Source organism: Aquarana catesbeiana, linkage group LG07 (genome assembly GCF_042186555.1).
Source record: "Aquarana catesbeiana isolate 2022-GZ linkage group LG07, ASM4218655v1, whole genome shotgun sequence".
NCBI classification, from domain to species: Eukaryota; Metazoa; Chordata; class Amphibia; order Anura; family Ranidae; genus Aquarana; species Aquarana catesbeiana.
This window is the reverse complement of record NC_133330.1, coordinates 272355319-272381663: the sequence shown is the minus strand read 5'-3', so window position 1 is coordinate 272381663 and position 26345 is coordinate 272355319. Positions and strand designations below refer to the sequence as shown.

At 42.1% G+C, this 26345-nt stretch overlaps 1 protein-coding gene across 9 annotated transcripts in view; it reads right to left on the bottom strand.

Moving 5' to 3' along the window:
- CACNA1E (calcium voltage-gated channel subunit alpha1 E) overlaps positions 1-26345 on the bottom strand; it is a 1300209-nt gene that overhangs the window by 47074 nt on the left and 1226790 nt on the right. For 7 of the 9 annotated variants that reach the window (XM_073593342.1, XM_073593344.1, XM_073593350.1 and 4 more), the window contains 7 exons: positions 19521-19586; positions 18569-18660; positions 12523-12688; positions 8626-8753; positions 6670-6766; positions 3877-3982; positions 1669-1776 (listed from right to left, as the gene is read on the bottom strand). In XM_073593342.1, coding sequence (XP_073449443.1) covers positions 1669-1776; positions 3877-3982; positions 6670-6766; positions 8626-8753; positions 12523-12688; positions 18569-18660; positions 19521-19586 — 763 coding nt within the window. Of the gene's footprint in view, positions 1-1668; positions 1777-3876; positions 3983-6669; positions 6767-8114; positions 8212-8625; positions 8754-12522; positions 12689-18568; positions 18661-19520; positions 19587-26345 lie in introns of all 9 variants that reach the window. The other 2 variants (XM_073593343.1, XM_073593351.1) reach the window with 1 other exon arrangement.

Genomic DNA, 26345 nt, shown 5'->3' with positions numbered 1-26345 from the left:
TCACTGCCCCACAAGAAAAATAAACACACCACCATTCCAGGACACCATGGAATAGGCAATGTAGCAGGTGACTATTCAGGCCTGCTCTCAGCCACCAAACACCACAGGGAAAGAAAGTAGACTCACACCAGGGGAAGTTTGAGAACTTTTGACCTAGGTGGCAAACACAACTGATTGGTCATTTCATGGTTAGGCTTTCTTTTCTGATGCCTAAAGAAAGCGCTGCAATGCCACAGTGATTGGTGGCCATGGTGAGACTCTGGCAAAGTTATCAACATTTGAGTTTTCTGCTTTCTTTGGCCAATGAGCACAAATATTTCAGACTACATTATTCCTGCACTGACTTTTGCATCTTTGTGTATTTTGCCACATGACATGAGCTGCAGAGTTGATGCTGGAAGACCTCCCCGTCCCAGGTGCTGTGATTGCAGGTCTGAAAAAGGAGCAGGTAGCCAAATAATGCCCAGAATCTATCAATGATGGCAGGTCCTCATTTTATCAAGGTCTGAATTGAGATGCATTGACACTTAAGAACACCAGCCCAATATACATTATCTGCACTGGCCTAGGGGCAAATTCTCTCCTGGCCTTGAGCCCAGAATTTTCCTTAGTCACACACTGCTTCCAGTATGCTGCACTAGTTTATTGTTGGCCATGATATCACCCCAGTCAGGGCCACCATCTAAGATCTTAGTTGATGGCATTTGGTGAAGTGATACTGTGATGCCAATAAATGGTCCAAAAAACTGTAAGCAGAGTGTTGCACTTGTTTGTTTCCTTCCAGTTTCCTGACTCAGAGGAGTTTACAATGTAATGGCCTGGACATATTCCCAAATGCTAACATAAAGCAATGTTTAGAGTTTGGCTAGGAAGAATGAGAAATAGGAATATGAGTGGCAGAATAACCTTCCTATAGAAAACACTGTTTCGGGCTTAATCATTCCCTTCATCAACAATCACATGATCAAATGCCACTGCAAATGTAACCAGCAGTGGAGGGAGCCTGGAGCAATGGAATGGTAAGTATTTCTGCCTTCCATTGCTTTTTATCTTTCCTTTTTAGTATTCTACAGACCTATAAGTGCCTTTTTCCTGATGTTATCAATGCACTGACATGCAATTCATCACAGATTAAATGAATCTGTTTTCCTTTTCTAGGCATACCAGGAGTCACCATTGTCATTTACCAGGAATGTGGTGATTTGCATGATTCCAAACCCTTCAACAGGACCCACTCAAGCAGGCATAAAATACTCAGCTCCCGACTCTCTGATTAGAGTCTCCTGAACTTAGACAATGTACTTTTATGAATACATATAAGATGAAGGTAATCAGAAAGGCAGAGATGATCAGAAGCAGAATATTTTCTGCCTACAGGAGTGGGTCATCTTGGAGGGTTGTTGATTCACTGTACACACACAAATCATGTACGGATTTCTTTATGTTTGTCTTTATGTTTAGGGGCCCTTTTACACATGCTTGGTGTAGAGAGAGTTCAGACCTTAGGAGGGTATTTTTTTAGTCCAGGGAATTAGGGATAAATCTTCCCCACATGGACAGATTGTCTTATAACTGCAGCAAAATCAGCTGTCTCTTATAATGGCTTTGCTTGGAGCAGTTCACACACTTTGCCAGTCCTTGTACATTGGGTGCTATAACCCAACTTACCTTTTGGCATTGGTACAAGTAAGTCTAGCATCTTTTGGGAAATATTTGGCCAAATGGCCAGTATTTCTTTCTGCAGCTCTGCATCCAGCTGTTGCCTGTCAGCTCCCCCTGTAACAAGGCAAACAATGGAATATTTAGCAGTAATTGCAAGGACAGTACACTAAAAAGACAGATTCCTAATTATGCATATAATTGAACCAAGTATAATGAATTAACCCAAAACACTAATGTCTCCCCAACAGAATCCATATTAACAAACCTTAGCTTACAGGAGACATTTTATGTAGAAATGAAAACGTAAAGGTGAACTCCATACTAACAGCTAAATACACAGACAAAATATGTATAAATTAACTGCTTACATAAAAAAGAAATTAAAGTGGTAGTAAACTCAGTTCTACCACTTGTACCTACAGGCAAGCCAATAGTAAGGCTTACCTGTAGGTACTGTGAATATCTCCTAAACCTGCACAGTTTAGGAGATATTTAGAGTGCATGCAGCCGGTGACGTTACCGGCGAATGTGCTCTGAAGGTCTGGCATACAGTGCCGGACCTTCAGAGCCCATGCCGTAAACGGTGGCTCCTGTGCTCATGCGTGAGAGAGACGTCATCGTGCTCCTGGCCACTCATGTAGCCAGAGGATGCAAACCTGGACGGAAGACCGGGGGAAGATGGAAGCCCTCTCAGCGGTGACAGCGCAGCGCTGGAGGGCTTTGTTCTAAGGTAAGTCTCTCATAATGTGTTAGTATGTGATGCATACTAGCACATTATGATATTGCCTTGTAGGGAATTTTTTTTTGTTATCAACAACTGCAGTTTACTACCGCTTTAAATGCCATATTAATGAATACAGAGCTGCATTATTTGTCTATTTTATAACTGCTTGAAGTCTAACGTTTACATTTGCATGTAAGGTTTCTTGCACATGGACTAAAACAGTTATTATTTTATGCCTAGCATAAGTCTCCTGGCACTTTCTCATGCCTGAGGAGCTCCATGTGCTGCATACAGCCTGCCATACAAGTGAATAGTATGCCAGTAAACACTTGTACACACTGATGTCTCTTTGCATTGGTGCTTACTTGCACATGGGTGTCTGGGGGCATATTTTGAATGGATAAAAGTTGATGAAGCATCAGCATTCTGTAGGACTATGGCCTCCTACAGAATTTCACTTGTATGGCAGACTGTAATCAGCCCGTGTGGCTTACCAAGCACAGGAAAGCACTGGGTGATTTTTCCGCTAGGTATAATAAAATGCCTATTTAGTCCATGTGTGCCCATGGACACTAAAGCATTACTGCTGCAAATGAATTTTACTGTAGGGCATAAATCAAGTGGAACACCAGCCTGTGGTATATCCTTAAAATGTAAGTCTGGGCAAAACTTTTTTTTTTGTTTTGAAGAGGGGAAGGATTAGAACCCCTGTAAGGGTATGGCTTTCTGGGGCCCCACTAGAGAGATTTATCCAATTTTCTTGTCCTGCTGATGTCAGTTTTAAACTCTATCCAAAACAAGAAAAAAAGTTTTTGACTTGACATCTACTTTAAGCCCATGGGGGTGCTGCTTTTGGGTCACTCCAGTAGTCTAAACCTGGGTGTAATGCCCTCCTATCCATAATCTTAGGAAATTAAATTAACATGCATGTGCTTAATGTCAATAAAGCAGATCTCCAGGGAAAACAAAAATGAACCCTTGCAGTTGATCCCCCACCACACTGCAAAGTTTAAATATTTGTTTTGTCTAGAGGTAGAGGAATAAGTAAAAATACTTACCTTCCTCACTCTCTTGGCAGCCGCCACTCTTCCCCACCCTATGAAAGTCCATGGAGCCCTTGATGTCCTCAACTACAATAGGGGACCAATCTTGGTCTTGCATTGTGCTTCATTACATTACAAAGTGATTGATCAAGTGTTGAAGGAAAGCTAGTTCAGGGACCAGTTGTGCAGCTGGGAGGAAGCATTTGGAAGCGAGGAATAAGTTAAGTATATCTGTGCATTGTTCTACCCCTAAGTAAAATGAGCATTTAACCCATGCAGGGCAGAGGAGGACCCGCTTAGGTTAACTTTTGTTTTCTCTGGAGTACTAAAGAAGAAGCTACATATTAAAATCTACCATACAAGAGTCTACATATTATATGCTTTCCCCTGTACAAGGTCAACTAAGTATAGGTTAAGTTTTGTGGTTATGATGTCTGTGATTCTTACCTTTTGCAATTTTTACATCCAGTGCTGTCCGGATAAGAGCCATAAGAGTAGAAGTAAAATGAACCGTCATGTCCTCTGTTACGGGCATATTCATCAGGACCAATCTCTGTACAAAAACACCGGGTGCCCAAGATATGGGATATCGACAAGGGGACCCAAAGCAAACAAGCACACATATGCACATAATCACTACACCATACACAGAACAGGGATGGAGACATCACTCCCCAAACTTCCCTCCATATCCCCAGCTCCACCCTATTCCTATGTTACTAAAAGAGAGAACATAAGGAGCATGCAAAACTTGCCCCGGCTACAGCTGAATTCTTGTTACAAAGAATACCAGTATTACTGGACAAAACAAGACAGAGGATTAACTGTCCAGAACCAGCAGATTAAATATGTACTTGTCCAGAGAATTTGTGACTATGCAGATATATAAAAAACTGCTAAAGATGGGTACACTAGATAAAAAGGTTAAACATAGCTTGTTTTGAGGAAAAACTGGGAGTGTCATTACTGACCTTCTGAAAATGTACAATATGCTGATCCTCTGGTTTTAGTACTTTTAATAACCTAAAACTAGTACTCAGACCAATAAAGTCAGAAAAAACTCTGAAGTCTATATATGCATATTCTATTTGCGTGAGCATTTTTATGGCCTATTTGCACTAGGACTGTGCTGCAACGCACATGTTTTCATGTGTTGAGGTGCACAACAACGCACTGCATTAGGCAGCCTATTTGAAATGAATGGACTATTATGTTATGTACCTCAATGAGATTTTAGGTCTTGCTGCACATAGTGTGCTGCAGTGTGTTGTAACACCTGCATGTTCTAGAGGTGTGTAGGGGTGCTATTCTATATGAAAAGACACTACAACACATTGGCGCATGCACCATGTGCTACCATTTATTTTGGTAATGCCCACATTTCACACTGTGTTGCCACAATGCTGGGAAGTGTGAAAAAGCCCTCAAGTACTGAAGCAAGAGTGTCAATATGACAGCTAGGCAACAAGGATCCTTAGATGGAAAAGTCAACAATGTCAGCCTCTATGTTTTACTAATGAGAGCCTACTTGTACCTTGCCAAAAATTTCAGCAAATCAAATTAAGCATGATCAAATATATTTAATTAGAGGATACCATAAAACAATATATCTAAAGAATCACTAAATCCAGAGATATAGATAGCTAAGTTTATGAGCAAATTTTATCTATTCCTGTAAGGGTAGAGATTGATCCTTCCCTTCCCACAACTCTTATTCCTTAATAAGGTTGTCCGCGATATGTCAGGGCCATTAAGAACCCTCAGTTGGGTGGAATAGAGAAAGTTCAACACTGATTTTTTTATAGAAAAAGTCAAGATTTGCACATCATTTAAGCTGTTTATTTTTCTGGATCTGCTGATGTCTTTGACATGCATTTTTTTGATCACATACTGAATTTGAATGGCCAAGGTTGGTAAAAGATTTATTTTAAAATGTATGTAAAACTAGAACCTTTTGGTAAGTTTTGGTTAGAGTAAGAAAGGCTTAGAACCCCTGTTAAATTTTTATTGCTGCCTGTGTCCCACTAGGTAGAGTCACCCACTTTATTCATTGTGATGTTCACAGAACATGAGACAGAATGTGATGGGAAATCCAAAAACTTACAGTTGCCACCAGAACATAAAGTCAGGAAAAATCTTACGATGGTGGTCCTTTTTTTCCAGTGACAACTGTCTAAAATAGAAATTCCCCCCTAGAGGTTTCCTGTTGCATCTCCAGGACAGAAAGTTAAAGGAGAAGTTATTTTGAAGGAGAAGTTATTTTGTCCATACTTCTCCTATGGGTCAAAGGAGTGCAGTTCGTTCTGCACTCCTGTGACCCATTTTCAGCAAGCAGAAACCCACTGTTGGCTGATGTCACAGAGCTAATCCAGGCTCTGAAAAGATCCCAACCATATGGTCGGGATCTGCCCAGAAACCTGGACCAGAACCTGGCTCAGCCTCTCAGCGATCTCTCATCTTCCGCCCACTCTACAGCCCAACTCTCCAGTGATCGCTGGAGGGGCAGAGAAGAGAGCTGGTGACTGACAGACACGGTTCTCTTCTCAAAGCGGAGGGGGGAAAAATGAGTGATTGCGATTCTTTTTCGCTTACTTCTCTGTGCAGAGCTGGCGGGAGACAGATGCAGCATCAGATTGATGCTGTATCGACCTCAGTGAGTATAAATGTTTTTTATTTCCCATAGCCCATACTTCTCTTAGAAGGTAAATCTGCTCAATGGGACACATACAGCAAAAAATAAGATGGCAGTGATCTAAATCCTTTCCTGCTCTATCCACAAAAAAAAAAAAAAAAATAGCTATATCTGATTTACTTGTGTTTCACTAAAAATTATTCTGTCTCAAATTCCTGACAATTACTCAGCCCTCAAGAACCTGTGATATGCTTCCCTACGCTATGACTAAAGAACAGAAAGGGCACTACAATCATGCTAACCTAAGTATAACTGCAAGTCATGCATAGTGTAGGCCACAGAAGCATTAGGGAGAGTGTCAGGATAGGCAAGAAAGTTTTTTTTTTTGTTGTTGCATCCTTCATATAACAACTGTATTTTTGATTTTTTTTTTCATTATTATTTTTAAAGTGGAAAGGGTGACTTAAAACTTTCGTCACTTTAATTCTGATACTGTCATTGCACTGTTAAAATTTGTGTCCACATCATCCGGAGCCCATTATTTCTTCTACTTGGTGACTGGACAAGGTTTAAAATCCCTTTGCTGATTTAAATAGGGTTATCTCTACCTTATAAGCCACTTTGTTAGGACATCTTTTTCCGAGGCCTAAAGGTGGTGACATGAGGGTCAGCATGTCGTACATCTCTGTATAATGGATGCGGCCACTGGTTATGGACAGGGGGAGCCAGAGGAAGAGGAAAGGAGTGAAGTGAGGACAATGAAGCCAGCGATGAAGGGACAAAGAAAAGCAGCATATTCATGGCAGCAAAATCCAAACCAAAAAAAAGAAACAGCAAACAGTAAAACACACAGAAAACAAGAAAGAAAAGAGGGAAACAGAAGAGAAGAGGGAGGGGTTAATAAATGCCTCGACCTCCCCAGAAGCAGATTCAGGCGGGTAAATAGATCTTTACTACCCAAGCCCAATTCCTCTCTTCTGTTTTTAAGTTGTCTACTTCTTCATTTTAGTGATGTCGCAAGCATTTACTATATCAACTCCAAATAACCGTCTCCAAGTTCAGAATGCAGCTCCTGATAGTTCAGCTGTCTTAGCCATTGATAAAGATCACTGTCCATAAGGAGCTAAGGCTTTTGGGGGAGCCGTGTATGTAATCTGGTGATGATAAAGAGGGTGCAACTGTCCAAGTTGGTTTTAGGATTGAGATCCTGCAGTTGCTTCCTCCTGGCTATGAGGTGTGGCTCCCAGCATGCACCAGTGCAAAGCATGCTCCGGGCTGCATACAAGGAAAGCTTTCATGCATTCTCCCCGCTAGTGTCTTCAGCTCATGCCAAGCTGCAGATTAGAGGGTCAACCAGCTGCCCCCGAACACCAGTAACCCTGGATCATCCGAGAGGGTGGATGTATAGGCTCCATCCATAAACCCAAGAGAATCCACAACCCATTTGGTTTTTTTAAATGAATTATGTGCAGATGGGCATATATATCAAAGCCCTGCAGGGGAATAATTACTTTTTTAACCTGTGGTCTAAATCTGTGGTTTCTAGTCTAAACCTAATTTGCTGTATATTGTTGACTATCTTTTTTAAACCCTTAAGGGTCAATTCAAAACATATATTTCAGCTATGGGTGGACAGCACCTTATTGAAATTGTCTCATGTCTAATATATTTTTGGGAGTCTAGCAGCACGTTCTCCATGCAAGCGTTCCTAGCTCTTTTGCCCTCCACTACATAGTCTCTTTAATGAAAAGACAAAACAGACTTAGGACCTAAGATGATGAGATCCTGCTTCCAGAGTCATGGTTCACCCATGGCTTTAATGATGTACTGTTAAGTCCCAGGGACTAGCTTGGGTGCAGCTGCTGATGTAGTGGGACGGTTAGGGAGTGAATGTCAGTCTTTACACCTGGAGGCAGCAGCCCGAGGTCCCTTGCATGGTGCAGTAGTGGAGCGGTGGAGGGGAAGGGATAGTTAGGTGAAGGGAAAGGTGGGAAGGTAAAGGTAAGCTATGCCCTTGCTGAAGTGGAAAGGGCTGATAGATTTGGCACCAAACCTTGCATGCCACCCTGTATGGGCAGTTCTCTCCTAGGCCGAGCGGAGGCGAGATGACTCGGACTAATTTGTACATATCCTTATAGGGGATCCTGCCACTGGAAGAAAAGCACAGGCATGTTAATCAGAGCACAGCTCAGTACCATGAAGCTGGAGAGACTTCCGTGGACAGAGGACAAACCCCCCACAACTTCAGTCACTGCACCATGAGAGCTCCAAGGGCAGCACAAAGACCAAACCCAGTTCCTGCAAAATAGCTGCTGCTCAAACTGGGACATAAAAATGGGGGAGGATAGATAATAACCTCAACCAGTCAATCTTTAGCTATAAAGCTGGATTATACAAATATACTGCAGACATTCAGAAAAAAAATCAACATTATAAGGTTAGCTTAATAAACTGGGAATCTAGTTTATTTTATTTCAGTATAATTTTTTATTGCCATATTTCTGCACGGTGAAAGGCTTATAATTAGGAAGGATTATGGATAAAGAATGCAGAAGACAATTTACCATGCTGCTCTGTCGTATTCTGCCCAGATACGGACAAACTCATCCAGATGGTGTGGTCCGAGAATGGAAGAGTCTCTGGTCAGGTATTCAAAGTTATCCATGATGACAGCAACAAACAGATTTAACATCTAAGGAAAAAACAAAGAAGGTCCAGTGAAATGGATCTAAATGCTAATTGGATGATTTTTGGCTTGCTAAAGTAAAGCACACTGTATCAAAAACAACTCTCATGTATTTCACCCTTTTTTGCATTCCATTGCTGCTGGTCTTCTTCTGTCATTCTGCAGTCACTTCCTGTCTACATGCCCTACAGCGATGACTGCATTACTGCTCAGGATAAACTTCCCGAAAGCCTGTATAATGTGTTAAAATGACCACTTGTTGTCTCCATTAGAAACCCATGTGGAAGACAGACAAAGTAGGGGCACAAGTGGGAGACAGAAACAGAATTGTGTCATCCCATAATAAGAAGAGACTGAACAGGATTCTTAGTGGTAGGTTTTAAAGGAGATCTGTCATTAGAATTAGTATTTTACTATTTTACTTGTAGTACTTTGTCCTGTTTTCTAATCCTAGTTATGAGACCTGCCCCCGCTCTCCTCCTGCTGGGGCCAATCCGACAACAGCTCTAAAGGAGACAGTTAATTTATAGCAGCAGCTTGTCTTGACTGTGTACACTTTCCAGAGGCAAGCAATGGCCAAGTGAAATTCAGTGGTGGTGGCGGTATTGGTGGTGGTGGGGATTCCTGTCTTTCTCCTGGCGTTGCTTACCTCAGGAAAGCATTCACAGCTGAGACAAGCTGCAACGGTTAATCAACCGTCTCCTTCAAAGCTGTTGACAGAACTGTAAAAAAAAGTTCTAAAGATAGATCTTTATAAGGATCAAGAAACAGGAGTGAGATTCCAAGCCCAAAATTGCATATTTATTCAAAATCACCCAGTTGATGATCACAAGACTCTTCCCCATCACCTCCCAGCACAAAACACTGCCCCCTTCAGGCATTTACATTGTGCAGGGAGACCCCCGTGAGAAGGTAAAAGATATTTTTAAATGTTTGAACCACAAACAAATCCCCTGAAAGGTAAGAAATCATAGATAGCAAAAACTTCTCTAAAACAACAAATAGCTATAACAACACTTCACAAACAATTAAAAATCATTTAAAAAGACATGCTCTGTGACAACCTCTCCCGCTCTGAAAAATTACCCCAGAAGTATACTGCATGGGTTGGTTCTCTGGTTCATTTTCTCTAGTTTTCTTTTAAAAGTATTTAAAATAGATCATGTGAAATTGCAGTGCAAGGTAAATCTTGCAGAAGAACATCAGCTGGTAAAACTTCCATCACCTCTACCCAAAACATCTCAAAACAAAACACCTCTTTCCCTCCATCTATAATCCAAATGTATTTCTGCAAGCGAAATACACCTCTAAGTGCTTCTGATAAGTTCATTGATAATCCTTGGGCCTCTCTGAATAGCCTCAGGTCTAACAACAAGGGGGTCCAAAGTTTTTAGAAAGATTCCACAATCTTTGAAATGTACTGTATTTACCATTCTACCATCAATCCATAAGGTTGATGGGCTGGGTTGGTGGGCTTTTCATAATTTGGAGTGGCCAAGTACAAGAAGGAGAATTTAATATGCTTCTGGCGGTCTTCATGCTGAACTGGGTTCTGGATAATGTCCAAGTGGTGAAGTAGTAAGCACTTCATGATCTGTGTACTGGTCACCAAAATACTGCCGCAGACTTGGCTTTGATTGAATGATCAGTGGACAAACTCCAACCTTAAAAGGAATGCGTGAGCTTAGCACGACTGTGCAATGTGATTGAAAGTCTGTCTTCTGTGAGCGAGAACTCTGCATACTGAATGGGGCTTTGTTGCACAACCTGCACAATCTGCCGATGTCTTCTAAAGTAACAATATATTTGTATATGTCCAATTTGACTGCATGTATAGCATTGTTTGTTATTTGCAGTCTTTGAGGCTTTTCACAGAATATGATAACCACGCTCTGCATCCTGGGATTGAACATTTCCCTTTGTGGTGCTCCAGTGGGAGGGATAGGGGAGATTTACTTTGTGAGGGAAATTGTTCCCAAGGATATTTTTTTCAAACAGGGCTTAATAGATCAAGGTTTACCTGCCAAATAGCCTGCTACCCTAACGGTGGCTGGCTTCCTCTCTTTAATCCACTCACGTATCTTTGCAGTACATTTATTAAAAAATTGTTAAAAAGGCCTCAGCAGCTATCCAATCAAGCAGTAGGGCTAATAGGCAGGCCCACTGCTTTCTCTGGACTTCTATTAAGTGACACTAGTTTTCAAAATCTTGGGAGAAGCCCACAATATTATCTGTCACCTTTTGAAGACAGGCCTTTTCTGCCACTTTTTGTTTAAGTTTAAATCAGTATTTTTTGACAGAAAATTACTTATAACCCCCAAACATTACACGTTTTTTTAGCAGAGACCCTAGGGAATACAAATGGCGATCATTGCAATTTTTTTAACTCCCATGGTATTTGCGCAGTGGTTTTTTAAACGTAATTTTTTTGGAAAATAATACACTCTAATGAATTAAAAAAACAAAAAGCAAAATACAATATATACCCCAATTTATTTGTAAAATATGAAAGATGAAATTACGCAGAGTAAATAGATATCTAAGATGTCACGCTTCAAAATTGCACACGGTTATAGAATGGTGACAAACTACAGTACTTAAAAATCTCCATAGGCGACGCTTTAAAAATGACAAGTTACCTGTACCTGTAGAGTAACAGAGGAGGTATAACGCTCTATTGTTTGCGGCGTTACCTCACACGTGTAGTGCAAACACTATTTATTTACATATACATGCGTGACTTACGTATGTGTTCGCTTCTGCGCAAGAGTACGGTGGGGTGGGGGTGCTTAAATTTTTTTTTTTTTCTTATTTATTTTATTTATACACTGTGCCTTGATTTTAATTTTTTTTATCACTTTTATTCCTATTACAAGGAATGTAAACATCCCTTGTAATAGAAATAAGGATGACAGGTCCTCTTTATGGAGAGATCTGGGGTCAAAAGACCCCAAATCTCTTCTTTACCTTTAAAAGCAAAAGATCAAAAAATAAATGTTTTTGATATTTTGCTTAAAAAAAAAAAATTGTTTACTTCCACCCTAGATTGGAAGTGACATCATGATAACGCTCCGGTCTTCCAAGGCCATAGAGCCAATCAGAGACAATCTGTTCTGAGGTAGCCTCTGTGACCAGTCGGCCGCACTGTTGGATTGTTTCTTGGGAGCTGGTAAAAATGGTAAGCCTGAGAAACAGTGGCGGGAGCGGGGGCGTCCTTTTCAGAAAGTGATCCAGTGGCTAATGAGCTGCTCAGACCGCTTTCATGAGAACGTCAGCCACCAGCTGAAGAAAATTATACGGGGTTATGGCTGATAGCTTTAGCCATAACCCCGGTCAACCACTTACAAACCGCAACATATACAGTATACCTTTAGGGAACAGTGGGAGTTACAGAATCAGTACATAACTAGAGACAGAAGCCAATCCATGCAAATGGAAGAGTTACAATATTACACTCTTAACATCCCCAGGGGGCTGCATGTACTATTGATTTATGTGATACCGTAGAAAATTGACAGATTACTAACATACTGCAAGAGATGGTCAGAGAAAGGCAACAGGTTTGGTTGGAGACACATAGAAACTGGGGACATAATAAAGTAGACTGCTAGTAATTACTGCTATTACAGCCTCTTTAAAAATCAATGCCCCTGCTATGGTCTGCTAGGGTCCAAGAGCCATACATAAAAGTACAAGAGGGCTGCAAACCAGAGAGTTTTTCAGAATATAAATGCCAATCATTCGATGAATTCAATGTACTGAAGGTCAAGCTCACCAGGAAGGAACAGAAAAAAATGAAGGAGACAAAATAAACATAAGCTAGGTCAGTTCCACAGCGCTCATTTTCGTTATGTCCACCAGGGGCACTAGTGTCCGGTTCACAGCCTTTATCTCCCAGACATGACAGCATGATCTCCTGCCAAGCCTCACCAGTGGCACTCCTAGCAGCAAAAGACAGAAATTACAATTAGAAAATTATACAACAAACTTATGGCATCATGGCTGAACATTCTTCTACTCTAAAACATTCTCAGTTCCCACTTACAACTTTTCTGAAATATTTGCTGGATTATTACAGCTTACACTTGCAGATAATGAACATTTTCAGCAGTTGGAATTCAGCAGAATTCCTGCTTCTCAAAGCCTAATTGTAGCTAAAATAAAAGACACAAAAATTAGCACATGAAACATAACTTACAGTCAGCAGGATGTGTTGCTTGTGCCCATTCCTCTTTTATTAGCAGAAATCCTACTCACATAATGCCCTCTCCCAACCCCTACTGTTGTAATATTCCCATGCGATGGGGGATAATACAAATAAGGGACTGCAGACTCATCGGGGTGGGGTCATGTACTGAGGATGATTTGTACTAACAGAAGAGGAATCAGCACAAGGGACACATTCTACTGATTGTAAGGTTTGTCCCTTTTGCTGATTTATCAGTTTTTTATTTTAGCTACACTTATGCCCTGTACACACGGTCGGACATTGTTCGAACATTCCAAAAACAAAATCCATGGATTTTTTCCGACGGATGTTGGCTCAAACTTGTCTTGCATACACACGGTCACACAAAGTTGGTTGGAAATTCCGAACGTCAAGAACGCGGTGACGTACAACACATACGACGAGCCGAGAAAAATTAAATTCAATAGCCAGTGCTGCTCTTCTGCTTGATTCCGAGCATGCGTGGCACTTTGTGCGTTGGAATTGTGTACACACGATTGGATTTTCCAACAACGGATTTTGTTGTCGGAAAATTTTATAGCAAGTTCTTAAACTTTGTGTGTCGGAAATTCCTATAGAAAATGTGTGATGGAGCCTACACACGGTTGGAATTTCCGTCAACAAGGTCCTATCACACATTTTCCATCGGAAAATCCTATCGTGTGTACAGGGCATTAGACTTCTAAAATGTGGTTTCCTAATGAAATAATGTTTTGGCAATACATTTAATTTTACATCAACATGTTTTGGAGGTCTTCATCATGTTTTTTTAACCTTCGGTTTACAAAAGCAGGCTCACGTAAAACCAACATTTCTACCAGCATGTTATATGTGGTATAGTGATGTAAATATGGCAGAGCAATGTAAGTAAATTATAATAAAGATATTGCTTGGATTTGACCCGCTACAACATGCATGAAGGCTAAGTGGCTACCCAAATTAGGATGGAGGAGGGCAATTGATATTTGTAATATACCTTAGCTCCTTTAATCCTTTTGCGACCAGAAGTCATTGCTACCTAGATGCCCAGGCCAAAGTTAGCAGTTTAAGCATGTGTCAGTTAACGTAACAAAAACTCTATTTTGCAACCTAAATAATCTACCTAGGGATATATGACTTTTATTTATTGCATTGTTTTGTTTTAGGAAAAATCCTGCTCTGCTTTTTTATTTTAAGTTGACAAATGTACAAAAATGTAGAATTTTATTTTCTATTTTTGAATTATTTTTTTGAATACTGTTATTGTATCTGATACTGAATTAAATAGTTCTATGTGAATGCTGAAGGCTTATTTTGTTAAGAAAGGCTCCAGCCTGCATGTGGCCACAGGAATGACAAAAGATCCTGTAAAAAAGAAAATATTTGTAAAAAGACCACAGGAGGGCGCCACAAAGGAAGATCTTGCCTTTAATGGCAAGGAGCCAAGTGGATGCTAGCCACACTTGCCTGCATTTATTTGTCAATTTTACAAATCTCAAATAAAGGCAAGATCTTCCTTTGTGGCGCCCACCGGTGGTCTTTTACAAATATTGTCTTTATTCCAGGACCATTTGTCTCTCCTGCTGTGGCCACTATCATGCCATTTTCCCGTTGTTTTGTCTCATGGGCATTAACATGTTGAGAATGTAACAGCACCTCAAAACTCCTGTGATACTGTAAGGTCTGTGTTCAAGATTATGTTCAAGATTATGTTCAAGATTTAAAGGGATTGTAAAGGGTTAAAAAAAAAAAATAATAATAATAAACCTGTTATACCTTCCTGCTCTGTGGAATGGTTTTGCACAGAGCAGCCCCAATCCTCCTCTTCTAGGGACTCCCGTCGGTACTCATGGCTCCTCCTCTTCTTAGTGTGCCACCAAAGAAAGCCACTACAGATCCCGAGCCATGCAGCCTGTGTCTATAGACTCGGACCCACCCCCCCGATCCTTCGTCACAGAATTTGATTGACATCAGCAGAGAGAGCCACTGCTCTCAGGCACAGTCTGGATCAAGATTGGGCTCAGGTAAGTATAAATTGGGGGGGAGCTGCTCACAGAAGGTTTTTATCTATTGCAGAGAATGCATTAAGATAAAAAATCTCTGCCTTTAGTACCACTTTAAAATCTCCTGCTGAGAGATCTGAATTTTTGCTTTCTGCAAATCCTTATCTTGTCCCTTAGCAATTACCTAACACCAAATGGACGTTCTTACAGCAGAACTCCAGTCAAAAGTAACAATGTAAACATGAATTGCCCATTAAAAAAAAGTTAAAAAAATGACAAAAATAAAACAAAAACAGCTTTTGCTGCAATATTCAACTTTAATCTAGAGATTTCTCCTGCAGTACTTTTTCTGCCACTAGGAATCTGATGACCAGCACTATTTAACCCACTTACTCTGAGCCTAGTTCATCCTGGTTCAGCTGAAGCCTTTTATTAAACATGGAAATGAGAAGCAGCACAGTGATGGGCTCATCTCTCTATCACACCTTGCTTTCATTTCCTTTCGGTATGCCTAGCTCCTTCGTCTCACACTCCAGTCCAGCAAAACATTATTTAAAGTGGATGTAAACCCGATTCATGAAATCTGACCTGGGCACATTTATCTGAATGATTACTCTCTTCCCAAAGCACTAAGTCCCGTGTCTTTCTGCTGTTTCGTTCCTCTGTGATCAGCATGAAAACTTCTGACAAGTTCTCAGAGAGGGGAGATAAAACCAGCCTAAAATTTGTGTCGGGGTGAGTGCTATAAATAGATTAGCAGAGAGCTTGTCTTGTCACAGCAAAGCTCTGCAAGTCTCTGCCTATGTGGAGGGGGGTGCCTTTCCTCCAATCAGTTATCACACAGTGTATTCCAAGACTCCACTCCTACTGCTGAATGATGAAGTAAAAATTCTAACACACTGAATTCTAAAAAATACAGCAAGCTGAAGATAGAAGATATACATGTAAAACGTATGTAGGAAGATTTGTTTCATCTTTGTGTATGATCTGAGGCTGTTCATTTCACTTGGTATTTGTGAGGGTTTACATCCACTTTAAACGAATAACATTTGACATGTTTTTTCTCCATGCTCTCCTCATTATCTGTCCTGAGAGCTAAGAGAAGTTCCTCATGCACCACCAGGAACCCTCTGTTATCAGCTATATTTTATGTATTCGCTTCCTGTGAGCAGCTGAACTCCAAAGTCTGTATTTCAGTTTTTCGTTGTTACTGGCAAGAAAAACAACATGCTGGCTTCTGTCCTTAATTTGAGACTTCATTGCTAATATATGCAGCCAAGAATTTGCAACCACCGCAGCCATTACAGTACAAAATGAGAGTGTCACCTTCCCCAAATTGATTCTCTTAACAGAAGAATTCAGGGATGTAAGCTGGCAGGTGCTGGGATCCATCAGTGCATCAGAAATGGCATATCAGTTTTGCAGGGATTTGTTATTTTAAAGGAAACCAAAATAATTTTGGGCCACTTGTATTTTTATGTCTCTGGGGTAGATTGACTAAAGGCAAAAAGGCTGTTCACTTTGCGAACGGAATTCTCTGTTAGCTTAGTGAACATGGCGAAGCTCTGCTAACTTCCATCATTCAATGTGAAAATTCACTTTGCAAAGAAAACCCAATCATGTGTAAGGAAAATAAATAATAGTGTTTTTGCTTGCATATGATTGGATGATGGAAGTCACCAGAGCTTCACCTCAGTAACTAAGCTAAGGGAAAAATCCTCTTGCAAAGTAAACAGCCTATTTGCTGTAAGTTGGCCACACAGATATAGATTTTCCTGAACTAAAGAAATCTAACAATTTTCTTCCATCCACGAATATAACAGTTATTATATTCTGACAATAGCCCACCGGATGCCATAACACTCAAACAGAAACTGCAGCTCACGAGATGCAGGCGATGCTCGGCCTACAATTTTCCAACAGGCTTCCTGGATAAAAGTCTATCAAACTATCAAGTTTTATCAAACAGAATGATACCACTCCTCCGAGTCTCCTCCCCTGAGTTATCTGCTCTTCACCAGCGTTGGTCCCAGAATGTTGCGGAGCTTGACTCTGAGGATTGGGAGGACATATGGGATTTCCCATTCAAAAATTCTTGTCTCCTTAAGAGATCATCTCATACAGTATAAGATTGTCTATAGGGGGCATATTACCCCCTATAGGTATACAGTATAAGATTGTATAAGATTGTCTATAGGGGGTATATTACCCCCTATAGGTTGCATAAAATGAGAGCCTCCTTATTCTTGGAGTGCTGGCGCTGCAATCACATGCCAAGAGACTTTATTCATATATTTTGGTCTTGTCCTGTAATTAGTGTGTACTGGACACAAATACTTTCTGTGGTAAATGACCTATTAGGTATCTCCATGGTTCCAGCTCCACAGATTTGTCTGTTGTGTCTGGTGGAGGAGCTGGTGTCTAGAGTGGCAGAGGGGACCCTAAACGGTCTCCTTATATTCTATGCCAGAAAAATTATTACTTTATGCTGGAAGAAATAGGCCACGTCCTCCCTCTTTCTATGGAAAACGCACGTCAATAATATACTGCCTCTACACAAAGACACATATCACCATCGAGGCTGCTCAAAGAAATATCACAGAGTGAGGGCTAAGTGGCTAGCTGAACATTCCACTGCAGCATCTGACTGAGCGGTGTATTAGCTGGTCCACCTACCTACTCTAAAATCTGACCCCCCTCCCCTTTTGGGGTGTCCCCTTCTCATCTAAAAGTTATTGTACTGAGGATGTTTTATTTTTCCTTTTTGACCCTCCTTGAGCACGAGCCAATCTAGTTAATTCATTTGTCCTGCCAGGACATACAGGTGGTTCTAGATGTTTTCTTGTTTTGTGCTGCTTTGCTGGGACCCCTGCGTGGGTATACCACCGGAGCCGCACCAGGCCATTTTTGTGTTATTGAATGTTTGTGTATGTTGTATGTTTTTATATACAAATAAAAAGATCTTTAAAAAAATTTTTTAAAAAATGAATGATACCAGGAGGGCCAATACTGAAATGTAGTTTTTTTAAATTTTACAAACAAGTATATGTATATATATATATATATCTATATATATATATAGATATATATATATCTATCTATATATAGATAGATAGATAGATATATATCTATCTATATAGATAGATGTATATATATCTATATAGATATATATCTATATATATCTATATATATATATATATAGATATATATCTATATATAGATAGATATATATCTATATATATATATCTATAGATATATATAGATAGATATATATCTATCTATATATATATATATAGATATATATATATATATATATCTTTTTTTTTTTAAATAAAGGATTTCAATAGTTTGCATTTCCCTTTGTCTCATAGATTCCACAGACTTTTTGTCATCCACTGCTCAGATGTCTCATTAAATAAACAACCAGCTTCTCTGAGCAAGGATTAAAGCAGAAATAGGTAAGCGGGAACGGAAACTAGATGTATTCTTTTTTTTATTTTTTATTTGCTCTTCCTATCATAAATAAATGTGAAAACCTTTATGCACTTCATTTAATGCTTCTTTGCAAAAAAGAATTTAATGTTAATAACTAGGAATCTATGGGAACCCACCTGAATAGGAGCATGAGGGAACTGGAGAAACTTCTGAAGTTGTTGTGTCTATTAATATGACTCTCCTCTTCAAGACGGATGTTACCAAACACCTACAAAACAAGACTTAATTACTATCTGGACCTCACTATATTTATAACTTTTGTGAAGTGTATTAAAAGCAGCTTTCAAATCCAAAGTTGGACTCTTTTAACCTACACTTATCTTACAAGTAGGGGCAGATATTAATCTCATTTATATATCCATGGCTTAATGGACAGTTTGGAGGTATGAATCACATAGACAGAATAAGAAAACTTAAAGTAGCTCTAAAGTATACACACACAATTAAATCCAAGGCCACATGTCATATCCAGAAATGCTAAAATAATCTTGAATGGCAATTATAAATAACAACTATGATCTCAGCAAGCAACCTATACAACTTTCTCCCTACCAAATGCATCTTGGAAGATTTTCAGAAGATATTAAGAAAACTGTCATCCTAAGTCAAAATACGTCAAATGGTAGCCTCTACCATTCCTAGAATTGAGCAGCCACTGTGTTGGATTAGGATACAACTAACTCCTGGCATACTTTTTAAGTTCTTACTAAAGATGAAATTCTCACTAAAATTAGGTCTAATACCAGAGATGCCATATTCATGGAACATGTTGCACGGCATTTGACTTCAAGCTGACAGGCAGTGAGCCAATAAAGTCAGGCAATGATAATTCTTAGAAATCTTGTCTTCATAAAGACTACTGATGCCAAGAACAAAATGGTGTTTTATTAGTTTACAATATTTTTTGCTATATTTTCAACTAAAACTATTTCATACAGAATACATAAAGGCTACTGCAATTTACTAACAAATAGATTTTCTAAGAAATACATTTGATCTGCACTGAGTTCTCCCCAGAGTGTATTTTTTCTTTATGACAATACAAATATTACTAGATGACAGCCTAACCTGCATGCCTATAATGGCATAGATGAAGAATAACATAGCAATCAGGAGGCAGACATAAGGGAGAGCCTGAAAATAAGACAAACATTGTTATTTAAGTGACAAGAAACATTGCAACATATACAGTTAGGTCCATATATATTTGGACTCAGACACAATTTTCATACTTTTGGCTCTGTATGCCACCAGACTAAAATTAAAATGAAACAATCTAAATGAATTTGAAGTGCAGACTTTCAGCTTTAAATTCAAGGTGTTGAACATAAATATCAAGTACAAATTTTAGGAACTGCAACCATTTTTACACACAGCCAACCAGCCCCCCCCCCCCCCTTTTTAGGGGTTAATTGGACAAATGAAAATAATCATAAATAAAATGTTAATTTTTAAAAAATTGTTGGGAATCCTTTAGGCCCCTTTCACACTGGGGCGGGGGCGGCATCGGCGCTTTACCGTCGGTATTCGGACGCTAGCGGGGCGGTATTACCCCCCGCTAGCGGGCGAGAAAGAGTTAAAAACCACCGCAAAGCACCTCTGCAGAGGCGCTTTGCCGGCGGTATAGCCGCGCTGTCCCATGGATTTTAATGGGCAGGAGAGGTGAAGGAGCAGTGTATACACCGCTCCTTCACCGCTCTGAAGATGCTGCTAGCAAGACTTTTTTTCCCGTCCTGCTAGCGCACCGCTCCAGTGCGAAAGCCCTGAGGGCTTTCACACTGGAGAGACAGCAGCGGCTGTTTCGGGTCGGTTTGCAGGCGCTATTATTAGTGCAATAGCGCCAGCAAACCACCCCAGTGTGAAAGGGGCCTTAGTGGCCATGACTGCCTGAAGTCTGGAACCCATGAACATTACCAAAGACTAGGTTTCCTCATTTCTGGTACTTTGCCAGGCTCCAAACTGCAGCCGTCTTCAGTTGTTGCTTTGTTTGTGGGTCTTTCTGCCTTTAGTTTTGCCTTCAGCAAGTGAAATGCATGCTCAATTGGGTTGAGAGCAGGTGATTGACTCAGCCATTGCAGAATATGCCACTTATTTTGCTTTAAAAGCTCTTGGGTTTCTTTTGCAGTGTATTTTGGACTGTACTGTGAAGCGCCATCCAATCGACTTTGCTGCATTTGGCTGAGTCTGGGCTGCCAGTATATCTCTAAACACTGCAGAATTCATCCGGCTGCTTCTGTCTTCTGTGACATCATCAATAACACCAATGACCCAGTGCCAATGGAAGCCATGCATGCCCATGCCATCTCACTGCCGCCACCATGTTTTACAGATGATGTTGTGTGCTTTGGATAATGAGCTCTTCCAAGCCTTCTCTAAGCTTTTTCTTCCCGTCATTCTGGTACAGATTAATCTTAGTTTTATCCGCCCAAAGAATGCTTTTCCAGAACTAGTCTGGCTTTTTTAGATGTTTTTTGGCAAAGTCTAATCTGGCTTTATTTTTCAGGCATATGAATGATTTGCACCTTGTAGTGAACCCTCTGTATTTGCTCTTGTGAAGTCTTCTCTTTGTAGACTGTAGACTTTGACTAGGGATGAGCTTCGTGTCCGAGTCGAATCCATGTTCGACTCGAACATCGGCTGTTCGATCGTTCGCCGAATTGCGAACGATATGGGCCGTTCGCGCCAAATTCGTGTGGCGCGTCACGGCCCATAATTCACTGCGGCATTGCAGTGCATTGCTTGCTGATGATTGGCCAAGCATGCACTATGACCCGCATGCTTGGCCAATCACAGTGCCGCCTTAACAGAGAGCCATAATTGGCCAAAGCCAAGGAGGCTTTGGCCAATTATGGCTCAGGGGATTTAGTACACGCCCCACACTATATAAGGCCGCCTGCACGGCGGCCCTGTGCAGTGTGTTCCGGTGTGCTTAGAGAGAGAGAGAGACAGTGTCATTTCATTTGAGTTAGCTAGATTAGGCAGGACAGTCAGTCAGTTAGCTGCACTTAAAGTGTATTGTGTATATATATGCATCCCAGGTGTTGCATATATATATATATATATACACTGTATTCAGTTTAGCTAGATCCGTTCCTGTTATCTTCTAGACTATTTACATTTAGTGCAGTGCGTCCTGCTCACAGTGTTCAGCTAAATCCGTTCCTGTTATATTCCTACTGACAGGCAGGCTTGTCTTGTTACAGTATTTTGAAGAAAATTACTGGTGTTCTTTTGATCCTATTAGTACCACAGTCAGGTAGCTAGACTTTTTACATTTAGTGCAGTGCGTCCTGCTCACAGTGTTCAGCTAGATCCGTTCCTGTTATCTTCTTACTGACAGGCAGGCTTGTCTTGTTACAGTATTTTAAAGAAAATTACTGGTGTTCTTTTGATCCTATTAGTACCACAGTCAGGCAGCTAGACTATTTGCAGTTAGTGCAGTGCGTCCTGTCCACAGTGTTCTGCTAAACCTACAAGTAAGTGGGGTGCGTCCTGCTCACAGTGTTCAGCTAAACCTACAAGTTAGTGGGGTGCGTCCACCTCACAGTGTTCAGCTAAACCTACAAGCTAGTGGGGTGCGTCCTGCTCACGGTGTTCAGCTAGATCCGTTTCTGTTATCTTCTTACTAACAGGCAGGCTTGTCTTGTTACAGTAAATACAGCTACCTGAAGAAAATTGCTGGTGTTCTTTTGATCCTATTAGTACCACAGTCAGGCAGCTAGACTATTTACAGTTAGTGCAGTGCATCCTGCTCACAGTGTTCTGCTAAACCTACAAGTTAGTGGGGTGCATCCTGCTCACAGTGTTCAGCTAAACCTACAAGTTAGTGGGGTGCGTCCACCTCACAGTGTTCAGCTAAACCTACAAGCTAGTGGGGTGCGTCCTGCTCACAGTGTTCAGCTAGATCCGTTTCTGTTATCTTCTTACTGACAGGCAGGCTTGTCTTGTTACAGTAAATACAGCTACCTGAAGAAAATTGCTGGTGTTCTTTTGATCCTATTAGTACCACAGTCAGGCAGCTAGACTATTTACAGTTAGTGCAGTGCGTCCTGCTCACAGTGTTCTGCTAAACCTACAAGTTAGTGGGGTGCGTCCTGCTCACAGTGTTCAGCTAAACCTACAAGTTAGTAGGGTGCGTCCACCTCACAGTGTTCAGCTAAACCTACAAGCTAGTGGGGTGCGTCCTGCTCACGGTGTTCAGCTAGATCCGTTTCTGTTATCTTCTTACTAACAGGCAGGCTTGTCTTGTTACAGTAAATACAGCTACCTGAAGAAAATTGCTGGTGTTCTTTTGATCCTATTAGTACCACAGTCAGGCAGCTAGACTATTTACAGTTAGTGCAGTGCATCCTGCTCACAGTGTTCTGCTAAACCTACAAGTTAGTGGGGTGCATCCTGCTCACAGTGTTCAGCTAAACCTACAAGTTAGTGGGGTGCGTCCACCTCACAGTGTTCAGCTAAACCTACAAGCTAGTGGGGTGCGTCCTGCTCACAGTGTTCAGCTAGATCCGTTTCTGTTATCTTCTTACTGACAGGCAGGCTTGTCTTGTTACAGTAAATACAGCTACCTGAAGAAAATTGCTGGTGTTCTTTTGATCCTATTAGTACCACAGTCAGGCAGCTAGACTATTTACAGTTAGTGCAGTGCGTCCTGCTCACAGTGTTCTGCTAAACCTACAAGTTAGTGGGGTGCGTCCTGCTCACAGTGTTCAGCTAAACCTACAAGTTAGTGGGGTGCGTCCACCTCACAGTGTTCAGCTAAACCTACAAGCTAGTGGGGTGCGTCCTGCTCACAGTGTTCAGCTAGATCCGTTTCTGTTATCTTCTTACTGACAGGCAGGCTTGTCTTGTTACAGTAAATACAGCTACCTGAAGAAAATTGCTGGTGTTCTTTTGATCCTATTAGTACCACAGTCAGGCAGCTAGACTATTTACAGTTAGTGCAGTGCGTCCTGCTCACAGTGTTCTGCTAAACCTACAAGTTAGTGGGGTGCGTCCTGCTCACAGTGTTCAGCTAAACCTACAAGTTAGTGGGGTGCGTCCACCTCACAGTGTTCAGCTAAACCTACAAGCTAGTGGGGTGCGTCCTGCTCACAGTGTTCAGCTAGATCCGTTCCTGTTATCTTCTTACTGACAGGCAGGCTTGTCTTGTTACAGTAATTACAGCTACCTGAAGAAAATTGCTGGTGTTCTTTTGATCCTATTAGTACCACAGTCAGGCAGCTAGACTATTTACAGTTATTGCAGTGCGTCCTGCTCACAGTGTTCTGCTAAACCTACAAGTTAGTGGGGTGCGTCCTGCTCACAGTGTTCAGCTAAACCTACAAGTTAGTGGGGTGCGTCCACCTCACAGTGTTCAGCTAAACCTACAAGCTAGTGGGGTGCGTCCTGCTCACAGTGTTCAGCTAGATCCGTTCCTGTTATCTTCTTACTGACAGGCAGGCTTGTCTTGTTACAGTATTTTAAAGAAAATTGCTGGTGTCCTTTTGATCCTATTAGTACCACAGTCAGGCAGCTAGACTATTTACAGTTAGTGCGGTGCGCCCTGCTCACAGTGTTCAGCTAAACCTACAAGTTAGTGGGGTGCGTCCACCTCACAGTGTTCAGCTAAAGCTACCTGTAGAAGGTTGGTGGTGTTCTCATACTACAGGCAGGCAGTTGATTTTGCTAGCTGCAGTATCAGTACATATATATATATATATATATATATATATATATCCCAGCTTAGTGCAGCTACAGGCCATTAGTATGTCTGGAAGGCCAAGAAGGAGAGGCAGACAGTCACAAGCCAATAAGAGAGGGCAAGCAGGCTCTGTGTCTAGTGCTGGTCGTGGAGACGGTGCATCCTCATCAGCACGTGGCCATGGGACACGCTTGGCCTTTTTTTCGGCAGCTGGCCATGTTGAGCCGCAACATGCGGAAGACTTGGTCGAGTGGATGACCAAGCCGTCCTCATCCTCCTCATCCTCTCTCACCCATGCCCAGGGTACTTTGTCTGGCAAAGCAGCGGCCTCTTCCCTCGGCTCAATGTCATCAGTGACTCCTTCCCTAGCCCCACCATGTCCTCCTGAGGAGTCCCTCGAACTGTTTGACCACAGTGTTGGGTACATGCTCCAGGAGGATGCCCAGCGTTTGGAAGGCTCTGATGATGATACTGAGCTCGATGAAGGCAGTAACACGAGCACGGACAGAAGGGGTGCCCAAGAAGGACAGCAATCTGGCAGTCATGCTCCCCCTGCTGCAGCATACTGCCAGGTTTGCTCCAGTGATGAGGAGGGAGGGGATGATGAGGTCACTGACTCAACGTGGGTGCCTGATAGGAGAGAGGAGGAGGAGGAGGAGGAGGAGGCGGCACATCACCAACGAGGCAGGATGCCCTCCAGGGGCCAGCCTAAGGGCAGCACATTGACTGCATCACACCCCAAAGCTCCACATGTGCAGGGCGCTGCAGTCTCTGCGCGTTATTCAAAAAGTTCTTTGGTGTGGGCCTTTTTGGAGACGAGTGCATCAGATCGCACCGCTGCTATTTGCAACATATGTCTCAAGCGTATCTCGCGTGGCCAAAACATCTCCCGCTTGGGTACCACATGCTTGACCAGACATATGTTGACCTGCCATGCAGTTCGTTGGCAAGCGTATCTAAAAGACCCACACCAAAGAACAAAGAGGACCTCTGCTTGCTCCTCATCAGCTGAGATTTCCAACCCCACTAGACCTTCAGTCCTCTCTGAGACCTGCACTGAGAGGAATGAAGGTGTAGAATTAGGTGTGTCACAGCCACGTACTTGTGGGCAATCTGATTTTGGTACACCGACGTCAGATTGTACAAGGCAAATTTCCCTGCCCCAGCTGCTGCACCGCCGAAAGAAGTTTGCTCCCAGCCATCCACATGCCCAACGGTTGAATGCTAGCTTGGCAAAATTGCTAGCACTTCAACTGCTGCCTTTTCAGTTGGTAGACTCTGCCCCCTTCCGTGAGTTTGTGGAATGTGCGGTTCCTCAGTGGCAGGTACCCAAACGCCACTTTTTCTCACGGAAGGCAATTCCGGCTCTCTACCAGCATGTGGAAGGCAATGTCCATGACTCGCTGGACAGGGCGGTCAGCGGTAAGGTGCATATTACCGCTGACTCATGGTCCAGCAGGCATGGACAGGGACGTTACCTAAGTTTCACGGCGCATTGGGTGACTCTGCTGGCAGCTGGGAAGGATGCAGGACAAGGTGCAGTAGTGTTGGAGGTTGTTCCGCCACCACGCCTCCAAAATGCTAATGATTGTGACACACCTCTCTCCTCCACCCCCTCCTCTTCTTCTTCCTCCATGGCCTCTTCCTCGGAACCAGCGGTGCTCCGTAGTCGTTCAAGGGGCTACGCAAGTACGCAGGCCAAAAGATGCCATGCGGTGCTTGAGCTGGTGTGCTTGGGGGACAGGAGCCACACTGGGGCAGAGGTTCTGTCAGCTCTGCAGGGGCAGGTTCAGAGGTGGTTGACGCCACGCCAACTTAAGGCAGGAATGGTGGTTTGCGACAATGGCACCAACCTCCTCTCTGCCCTCCGACAGGGACAAATGACCCATGTGCCCTGTTTGGCTCACGTCCTTAACTTGGTGGTGCAGCGGTTCTTGGGCAGGTACCCGGGCTTACAGGATGTCCTGAGGCAGGCCAGGAAAGTCTGTGTGCATTTCCGCCGGTCATATAATGCCAGTGCTCGGCTGACGGACCTCCAAAAGGAGTTTAACCTGCCCAAGAACCGCCTAATCTGTGACATGCCCACCAGGTGGAACTCAACGTTGGCCATGCTGCAGCGGCTGCACACGCAGCAGAGGGCCATCAATGAGTACCTGTGCGACTATGGCACCAGGACAGGGTCAGGGGAGCTTGGTTTTTTTTCCAAACGC